Raw genomic sequence first — 9,996 nt, 5'->3', positions numbered from 1 at the left:
ATGGTCATCGGCGCCGCAGGAACAGACTCGGCCAGCTCCAGTCGAGAGTACGGCCTCACTTTTGAGATTGGGCCACCGGCAGCCGTCCGCCCCGGCGTCCCGTTTACCCTGCCGGTGGTGGTTGGGGTGCGACCCGTCGGCAGCGCCGCCGGCGCGGGCTCGGTCCAGCAACTAGTGATGCACGCCTCTCTGCGTAACGACGCTGGGCCGGCGCCCGGGTTGACAGGGACGCTGACATCGAGCGTGCGTAGTCGCATTGGGAACACGACCAGCGGGTATGCGCGGTTCAGTCCCCTGGTCATCGCCGCCCCGGGACGGTACCGGTTGCGCGTGATGCTGGGGGCAGCTTCGGCTGGCGGGGTGACCACGAGAGCGTATGTCGATTCAGGGATTATTCAAGTGCATGCTGCGGCTGCGCCGTCGCAGCGTCCGAGTACGTTATGTCTATGCTTCCGTCGGGGTTGTTGCAGTGCTAATGCCTTCCAGCTCCCGCACAGGTCGTGACGCTCCAGAGTCTGATTCCCGAGAATATAGACGTTACGGCGGGGGACATTGCAGCGTGGCAGCGAGCGTGAGGGCATATCCGTGGATTTACCCTGTGTTGTCTTGTTTTGGTTATGTGCTTCCCTCTGGGAATGCTGCATCACATCTTGCATTTGTCTTGGGCGTTGGTCATGATTGCACGATATACGGAGTAGGATCTGGCGCGCAGCCGTGGAGTCCGGGTCCGTCACGATGGACATTTATAGCAGGTGTTGCGGCGACAGCTAGCGTTTTGTCTCTCATTTTGTTGGCGGTCCATTCTTGTTTTCTCTCATCTGTCCTTACTTTGACTTTGGTGGTTGGTTGCTGTTGAGAGGAACTGCTGCAGGAGACTAATACGCTTGTGTGGGTTGAGGATGGTCACATGTCCACGTTTCTTAATTTAGAAAGCTCACGATTGTGTCTAGGTTTAATTGATGCCTTGGACACCTTAACACAATCTACCAGGTACTTAGTCTACATTGACGGTAACAACCCCATAAAGTGGACTATAGAAAACAGAAATTTGATTCAATATGCAATTCTTGGTAGCACTCATAGATCACCATTGTCGTCTGAACACAGCACAACTCTTTGACCCCCTGTGGCCACGCATCCTCCAGAGTGGCCAGGGCTTTCCTCATAGCCATCTCGCAGGCTAGCCCCACGTCCCGACCCAACGGGTCCTCGAACCAAGCGTGGTTGAAATCAACAATCCATCGCAATCGTTCCCATCCCAATCAGACGTCTCGGGGAATAAACCGCAGCGCCCATCCTCATATCACCGAGGTTACAAAACTTGGGACACTGTTCAGAGGACAGCGGCGGCGTCGTGTGTGTAAAAAAGGGACTCAAAGCCCAGTCGGGGTAGATCAAAACCGTCAAGTCGACCCATCAATATAGGGAGGGGGAAACGATAGTATCAAATGTTCCGATGCAGCAGTCTCGTATAGAAACCAGACAGAACCGCTCAGCTCTTTTGGCGCTGGTGACGCAGGCGGTCGACGCCGTCGCGGACGGTGTCGCGGAAACTGAACCCGCCGAAGAGCCATTCGTTCGAATGACGGCCGCAGTCGGTGATGGTGCCTTGACGGCGACGGCGGTCGTCGCTGCGACTGCGGGCGTGTGAGATGTGCTTTTCGTTCTGGGAGTCCCGCGAAGCCTGGGGGCTTGCGGAGCGACGGGCGTAGGAGGACATTGTAGGTAGATGTAGAATGGTAGTATGGATTGAATTGTTAAGTGGTAGATTGGAGGATTGATAGTCCAGGAGATTTCTGGGAAAGGATGCAATGGTAATGATCCTACCCCGGGGACATCAGTTCTATTTATGTTCCAATTGCCTGCCCTCGACATCCCCATCGACCCCTCCACAAGTGCCAGCCCTAGGAGACTGCGTGGACCCTCACCAGCCTATGAGCGACTCGGCTGTCTGTAGGGCATGGGGGCCCCCGGTTGACACACACGAATGGGAGGCTGCCAACAGGCCAGTCGGTGAGGAACCCCAGACCGACCCCACTCTCTGCCCTATCAGGGGTCCTCGCGCCAATCAGGATGCTGAATCGTGCAGGATCGCCTGGAAGAGGCTCCAAATTCACCGCTTCTGCCTGGGGCGGAAAGATAGATTCCCCTCAGGCAGCACAATACATTCTCCATGCGCGGACTGGAATGGAACACCGAACAGATAAGGTGTTCTGGAGGCCGTTCTATAGCGGCACAGTCAATCGAGATCATCCATCTAGGACTTAAGAGAACATAGGGTCTTTCATCCAGTCTTGTCCAATTCCACCGGGCAACTGAACCAAGACGCCCGACTCTTCTAGCGTGCTTCGAGAAGGAAACATTCCTCGGTTCGCGACCAACCTACCAAGCAATTTGGCCCCCACCTGTCGCGGCCGCCCATGATTGGCGTGCTGCAGGTGAGACGGAATGCTGACTCTTGTCTAGGGCTGATTGAGTCACACTGGATGTTCAGCTGACCAGGCAGTCACCAGCTTCAAGATAAGAGATAGTGGATTAAGTGTAATCATATTCAAATCACTCAAGTCGAGTCTGGAGCAGGACAGTGACCTTGCAGGATATGAAGTAGCGAACATCAAATGAATCACTCCATATTGTTTGACACCCCACAGTTGCGGCTCAGCGCGCCCAGTGACATCATGTCTGTTTGCCAAGAGACACGGGCACAAATCGTTATCGGCACGTTTTCCGGTCTGTGTTGTTGCTATGCTTAAGATCGGATATATCGGGTGCGAGTTTGCTAAAATGGAGTCTGAGAACAAAATGTTGGGGCCAGCCCGCTGGCTTTCTCTACTCTGCAGTGTCTTGACTTCCCCATAGCTCAATGCAAATTTCATAACACACAATATCTCTGTCGACTAATAATTTTAGCCATCCAATATACTGCCTGCACCTGTAAATAGCCCCAAGAACAAAATACCATCACATGCAAATCTATACAAACCACACCAACCATACGCCATCAATGCACTCTAGAAACACCAAAACGCCAACACCCCGCAACATCACTCCTCCAACAACGTCCACAAACTCGCACTCGGCTCTCTCCACGACCGCGGCTGCTCCGAATGACACCGCCGATGATACCGCTCCACTCTCTCCGTGCCCATACCCGTGCCCGTCGTCCGCTCCGTCCCGCGCGACAAACCTCCCTTCCCCTGCTGCACCCAATACGCCACCCAGACACTCTCCCCCGTCGCCGTGGTCGTCGGCACAGTAAACAGCGACCGCGCCTTATCCAGCGGCGGTCTTATCATCCGTCTGAACGTGCCTGGAGGACTGGTGCTGCCGCTAAGATGGGGCGTCTTGTCTGTAGGAGCGGTTCGGAAATGTGACCAGAGGTGATGATGATGGTGGTGGTTCGGAGAACGGACTATGCCGGCAGAAGCGGCGTCGGGGTCATCGAATAGATCCTCCGGTGCGAGAGGCGTGAGGAAGGGCGGCGCGAGCTCGTCGTCCGGGGCGGAGACTTTGATAATCGGAAGGGGCTGTTTCCTGGGTCCGGAGTAGGGCCAGGAGTGGCGTCTTCTGTGGTGGAGGTGAGGCATTCTAACAAGGATAATAATATCTATGATGAGGACATAGATGAGAATGAGGGACAGGTGGTTTATAAGGAAAAGTATGACCAGGCAGAACGATAAGCCAACGCCGTCTATGCCCTCCAGCCAAGCCTCACGTCACCGCGCAACTCGCTGTCATAGTGCGAGAAGGACAGATTTCTGAACATCCTCTGGAGTAAGTAGAAAGATTGCCAGATTATAAGCTCGGCCTCCACGGTCATGAGAACAGCACGTGCTGGGCGCGCGTGCGGGCGATGCGCAAGACTCGTGGAGAAGACGCCCGGCTGACTGGCCGCCCGAGAAGCGATGCAGGGCGATTGCAGTCATTCGCAGTCATGATGGTTTATGCAGCCCTATGACACCTATTACGTACGCCCGTGCCCAGACTGAATCATCGCGGAGGGCTGTGTTGAAGGAACGTTGCTGACTAGTGGCGAATCATGCAAGTATACGTGTCAGGAACAGGTGCCCTGATCTTACCTATACTGACTAGCTCAAGCTGTTGCAAATATGCTATGAGAGCAGTCATGGATTTCTGGTTAATGCCGAAGACAAAGAATGAAGCTAATGCGCCCCCGGACGGAAGATGCCGGTCATCCGCCCAACCATCACAAGCCTTGTCTGCTGCTCGATGAGGTCACTGCCTTTTAGCTATTTACTCAACTACTAGAAAGAAGACTGATGTCAGTACAAACTTGCTTGGAGTAACATGAGTGCATTACCTAGCGACCAGAGTCATCCTTCATATCACGTATTAAGAATACAAGCGTCGTTGATAGTACAGAACCAGCAAATGACCGCCACCCACCGAACCATGACCCAATAATCATAAAACCCATTACTCTAATAATGCGACCATCAACCGCTGATAATCCCCACTCGTCTCGCCGCGCACCCGCTGGATCAAGTCCTTATCGTACTTCTGAAGATAGGCGGCCTTGACCTGGTCCTTGTGCCCCCGGTTCCAGTGGACACGCACAACGCGCACCACCAGCTTCTCGTCCTTCGTGCCCATGCCCTTCATGCATTCTTCCAGCAGTTCCGCGTCGCGCATGGCCGGACACAGGGCTGTGCGCAGCATATGCAACAGCGCATCCTTCATATGGCCGGAGAATTCTTTCTCGATGTGTTTCTCTAGAGGAAGGTGGTAACGCCTATTAAACTCGTTGTTGATCGCGCGGAGCTCATTATCGGAGGATCGCGCGAAGATGGCACAGACTTCCTCAGCATTTTTCATAAGACCAGAAGTCGCACTTTGAATGTTTCGGGCTTCGAGTTCGATCCTGCGCTGATCGACCATGAGGGTGTCCTCTTGACGGTCGGCGCGGAGGACCAGGCCGAACAGACTGCGCGTCTTGAAAGATAGATCCCCCTCCACGTCCTTCTTGAGCGAACGGCGGTACGTAGCCTCGTAGGCTGCCATGATGGCAGACAGGTCGGCGTTGGACCGACCGAGGAGCACGTCATTGAGGAGCCACTCTTTTGTCCCGACCCCCTCGACCGCATCCCGCACCGACGCCACGTCGTGCATGAGCGGTCCATCGATAATAGCCAACAACCCCTGCCGGAAGTATCCACTCGTCTCGGACTTGACATCTTTGTAGAGATCGCGGTTGATGTGGTTGGCGTAGGTAGAGCGGACTGCGGCCATCTGCAGCGGGTCGAGCGGAGCAAGCACCTGGATCAAAGCCTTTTCGTCGGTACCGAATCCTTTCATCGCTTTCCGCAGGGCATCGGCTTCGCGTCGGAAATCGCCTGGGGCCACCTGGCCTGGGATGTAGCCGCGCGAGGGAGGAGATGCGGACGGACCGCCTTGGAAGTTTTGCGGGGGGTACGGCGCAGCGGGACCACCGTATGGCCCAGGAGGCGGGGGACCCGGCGGATAGCCCTGCCCTCCATGAGGTGGATACTGAGTTTGTTGTGGACCACCATAGGGAGAATGCACAGGTTGAGGCGGAGGTGTTTGGTGGTATCCGGGGCCCGGGGGACCTGCAGGAGGGTATCCGAGCGGCGGCGGGGAGTGAGGGGGATAGGGTCCGGGCGGAGGTTGCTGATATGGTCCTGGAGGAGGCCCGTATCCAGGACCTGGTTGTTGGGGATATGGTGAAGGTGAATATCCCTGGGGAGGGCCGTAGTTGGGGTAGGGGGGTTCTGGAGAGCAGAATTGTCAGAATATTCCGAAATAGAAGAACAGGCGATTTGTATGGAGCGCGGGGGTGGGGACGTACGATTTGGGGGATATTGATTGTATGACATGGTGCAGGAGTGGACTGGGTGAAAGATGAATGAAACAAAAGTGAGAAGTGCGGGACCGAGAGGATACCAAGGATATATAAGATGGCCGTCCCTACACAGGCAGACTGGGCGACTGACGTTGGATGGTGTTCATGGTGATCGCAGACTTGGATGATCAAAGTGGCGCAGCGGCAAGTGGCAGGTGCTCCTCGTATCTCCATAAGGCTGGATCAGGCAGGCACCCGCCAAGGCACACCCATTTTGGCATGCATGCTCCACTGACTGCATAACAGAATTTGTGGCTGTGCATTTCCCGTCCGCTGGTTTTTCACTGAAGCAGCAATTATCATGTCCCACTTCCATTTTTATCCAAGGCCGATTGCTCGTTAGAATTAGGATAGGTGGTCTCGTAATAAGTAGAAAGGTGCCTTGATACTCTGGGCTGAACACATGGACTATATTAAATCTTACAATGTGTACCATAATATATCTAGTTACGACATAAGGAAAGGAATATCCTGGCTAAATCTCATGATCTCTCGAAATCACTACTCTAGTATAAGTTGTGGAGTCCCTGAGACGCCAGATTGTCTGCATTTGATTGTCTACCTAACTTGCGTCTGAATTATCGTGAATGATTCTCTCATCTGGATCGAAACCACCCTGGTCCCTTCTACCTTGCGTAGGTATATGCCTTTCTTTTATTCTCAGCAGGTTAACGAACCGCGTTGAATCTAATCAAGTATTATATCGGCTTGAGACCGGCCCTCTGACTGCAATCACTTCTGTCACCTACACTGGAGGTTAGAGAGATCAGATTATCACATCTCACCCTGCTTGATCGGCCAGTTGCTCTCCAGAGCGAGTCGATCAATGGCACGGATCTCCCCGAGTCACTTCTCAACCAGATCCCTAGAACCTGTTCATATACACACCGTATATGCACTCACCCTAGGGGCATGCTCCACCGCATGCAGGGTTCCGCCAAGTCACTGCAGCGCAGCCTCGACTCCAGCGTGCTGGAGCTGCGTCGGTCTGCAGCTGAAGTTTGGTGGGGATCTCAGTAGCCACCGACAGACATTCCGTATCGTGGGGGGTCAAGGTAGGAAGAGCCAGAGTCGGTTGACGGAGTGGTTATCCGCGCGCAGTTTGAGCGGAAGATAGCCAAGCCAGCATGACATTCGGGTGCAGTGTTGGGGCGGAGATTAGAAAGAGCACGTTCTTGGTTAGATGAACAGAATGACTGGTGATGAAGGCAGAAGAGCCCATGGAGTCTCTGTAGCATTCTGACAAAAGCAGTCGAGATGACGATCTGAAGAAGGGTGGAGCTGATCGAGCCGAGATGACGGGACAGATCCGTGGATTCGCTCGATTTCTCCCCAACTCCGCCGCTGCGTGTTGATTCCTCCACCTCTCTCTTCCACATCCACTCTCCATGGCGACAGCGCATAAAGGCCCCGGTTTAGGGGACCTTGAAAAGGAACTCACCTGCTCGGTACGTATGTTAAAGCCCATTTGAGGTTTTTTTCTCCGGCGAAAGTAGTGCGGGGAATCAGCCCGCTGGTGCGATCATACTCACCTCGATAACGAAACTCGGTACAATTACAAAGTGTACCACAAATCATATATATTCCGACATTTACTGACACGAGTACATTCAAGATCTGTACAGAACTCCTATACCAACCCCTCACTCTCCTCGACTGCCTGCATACATACTGTGGCTCCTGTCTCAAAGAATGGTTCTCGACTCAGGCCTCCCACCGGCGCTCGTCATCCGTTCAATACACCTGTCCATCATGTCGTGCGGTCGTGCGTGAGACGCGGCCCAACGCTACAGTGACAACTCTCCTGGATATGGTCCTGGCGGCAAACCCCGAGCGCAACAAGTCAACCGCGGAGAAAGAAGAGATAGCGCAGAGGTATAAACATGGTGAGTCGGTTTTTCCAACATTGGAATCTCCAGACTCTAGTCCTCGAAGGTCGGACGCCAGAGATCACGGCTTAGGCGAGGGGGTGCGGCACCTGAGTCTTCAGGAAAGCGGGGCACGGCCCAGCGACACAGATCGCCACCGCACACGTCGCTCGTCAAGATCGCGCCGAGCTGAGAGTGTAGATGGCCGCTCCCGTCGACGAAGAGAAGAAGAGCGTGCATCGCGCCGACAGGCTCAACAAGATGCGCGGGTGGAAGAACCATCGGGACGTACACGACGAATAGAGCACCAGTCCAGTCTCCGATCGTTGTTAAGTTTATCGGACACCGAGACTATGGAGGAGGAAATCTTGCGACAAATCCTGGAAGAAGGTCTATTGGACGATATTGATCTCGACAATCTCGGCCCGGCACAGGAAGAGGAACTCAGTGAGCGCATCGCGGATGCGTACCGTCGACGGCATCGGCTACGGTCACGGTCCCAGCAGAGACGGGAGGTCCAAGAGCCACCATCGCAAGCTCCATCTCGTCCGCGTTCCAGATCACAATCTACACAGAGGCAGCAGCCGGCCCCCGTCTCCAACGAGACATCGCGGAATCCTCCTGTGTCTAGGCCGTACTTGCTTGACCCTCTGTTGCCGCGCGGAGGTCATCCCGGTCATCATAGGCGCTTGTCGGACCAGGGAAGTAGTCGGAGGAGGACATCGCCTGTCCCAGTCAACCCAGCATCTACCTCCGACATCGGTCTGCGACAAGCGACGAGGTCTTCGAGTGATATGGTCGCCGATCGCCCTCGTAATTCTCACATTCCACGAGTGCAGACATCGGGCTCGCGAACCCCAAGATCACGTCGGGCCACGGAGTCTGAGCAGCGAGTACCAAACATATCGCTATCGGGGGAGAGTCCACAAATCCGGCCCAGTAGACCATTGGTGGATTCGCCGACCATGGCTGGATCGCCAGTGCAGAGCTTACAAAACGGGCCTCTCTCAGGACCAGAGCAGATTGTTGGCAGTCCGTCGACAACCAGTTCCCTGACAGCGGAAGTTGGCAGGAACTCCAGACCGTCCTCGTCAAGATCACACGCTTCTCGCTCACCTGGCTACCCCGAACCCTCCATCTCGTGTGAGAGATGTGGCAAGCAGAATATTCAGTACGATCTACACAAGAAATGTCCATCCTGCAACAATGGGAACTATCATCTTTGCCTACGATGCTACCGTCTGGGACGGGGCTGTCTCAATTGGATTGGGTTTGGTCCATCTGCAAAGGCTACGTATGGCCACACAGCTGTCACGAGCGGACAACCTTCTGCGCCACAAGAACAACAGCATGTACTACAATCTGTCAGATATTCTCGCCCATCAGAAGGATCTTACAAGGCGCGAAGGGAAGGAAGAGACATGACGAATGATAACCCGGCCAAGAGACTGCAGATGGGACTGTTTTGCGACATCTGTCAGTCTGTTGCCAATGACTGTTCCTGGAAATGCAACCAGTGTAACGAGGGAGACTGGGGCTTCTGCAACCGATGCGTCAATCAAGGGAAATGCTGCACCCATCCCCTTCTACCGGTCTGTCGGCTGGGTCCTGCTGTCAGCTCGAATGGACCCACGGCCGCACAAACTGAGAATGCATCAGTCGAACCGGCAGGCGAAACGAAGATTCTTTCCTTCTCAACGAAATGCGACATATGCATCCAGCCAATTCCCTCATCAACCCTTCGCTTTCACTGCCTCCAATGCAACGATGGGGATTACGATATCTGTGCAAACTGCTACCTGAAGCTGGTGGCAACATCCAAGATTCGCAAGGAAAACGGACATAATGGGTGGCGTCGTTGCTTGAAAAGGTCACCGGATGGTGGTCATTGGCTTTGAAGCTCACGAAGATGGCCAAAGGCGAGTTATCGTCCGTGACCTGGTAGGCGGACGTGCCTTGAAGGATGAGCATCTTCAGCCTTCAACATCGACCTCTTCCTCTCCCGCAACCCCGTCCGCAACCCGCACCTTCGGCACCGGGCGCGGTGATACCACCTCCCCGGAACTGGGTCTGGGTGCTTGGAGCTGGAAGGAGGGTTCAGAGCGTAGAAAGAAGGCCTCGCGTGTGCGTAACCCGGCTCTGAACGACCGGGACCGAAGTGGTAACCATTCCGAGCCGTCGACTCCGGTTTCTTCTGCTACTCCATCCTCAGGCCGGCGATATCCCCCAGACGGCGGTGTTGGCCTG

General features: G+C 54.6%; 4 protein-coding genes across 4 annotated transcripts; 2 read left to right on the top strand and 2 right to left on the bottom strand.

The window, feature by feature from the left end:
• ATEG_01381 (uncharacterized protein) lies at positions 1–575 on the top strand (the record flags this gene model as incomplete). The annotated part of the gene is made up of 2 exons (XM_001208746.1): positions 1–433; positions 487–575. The coding sequence occupies 2 exons, from the start codon at positions 1–3 to the stop codon at positions 573–575; spliced, it is 522 nt and encodes a 173-aa protein (XP_001208746.1).
• A 2,469-nt stretch (positions 576–3,044) lies between these two features.
• On the bottom strand, positions 3,045–3,587 carry ATEG_01380 (uncharacterized protein; the record flags this gene model as incomplete). Its single annotated transcript, XM_001208745.1, has 1 exon — positions 3,045–3,587. One exon carries the CDS (start codon positions 3,585–3,587, stop codon positions 3,045–3,047), a length of 543 nt encoding a protein of 180 aa, XP_001208745.1.
• Positions 3,588–4,437: 850 nt separating this feature from the next.
• On the bottom strand, positions 4,438–5,855 carry ATEG_01379 (annexin; the record flags this gene model as incomplete). Its single annotated transcript, XM_001208744.1, has 2 exons — positions 4,438–5,750; positions 5,828–5,855. 2 exons carry the CDS (start codon positions 5,853–5,855, stop codon positions 4,438–4,440), a joined length of 1,341 nt encoding a protein of 446 aa, XP_001208744.1.
• Positions 5,856–7,269: 1,414 nt separating this feature from the next.
• On the top strand, positions 7,270–9,647 carry ATEG_01378 (SH3 domain protein; the record flags this gene model as incomplete). The annotated part of the gene is made up of 2 exons (XM_001208743.1): positions 7,270–7,329; positions 7,497–9,647. 2 exons carry the CDS (start codon positions 7,270–7,272, stop codon positions 9,645–9,647), a joined length of 2,211 nt encoding a protein of 736 aa, XP_001208743.1.
• Positions 9,648–9,996: the final 349 nt, after the last annotated feature.

The sequence above is a fragment of the Aspergillus terreus genome, genomic scaffold (assembly GCF_000149615.1).
Source record: "Aspergillus terreus NIH2624 scaffold_2 genomic scaffold, whole genome shotgun sequence".
NCBI classification, from domain to species: domain Eukaryota; kingdom Fungi; phylum Ascomycota; class Eurotiomycetes; order Eurotiales; family Aspergillaceae; genus Aspergillus; species Aspergillus terreus.
The sequence above is the reverse complement of the archived record's forward strand: the minus strand, read 5'-3'. Positions and strand labels throughout refer to the sequence as shown.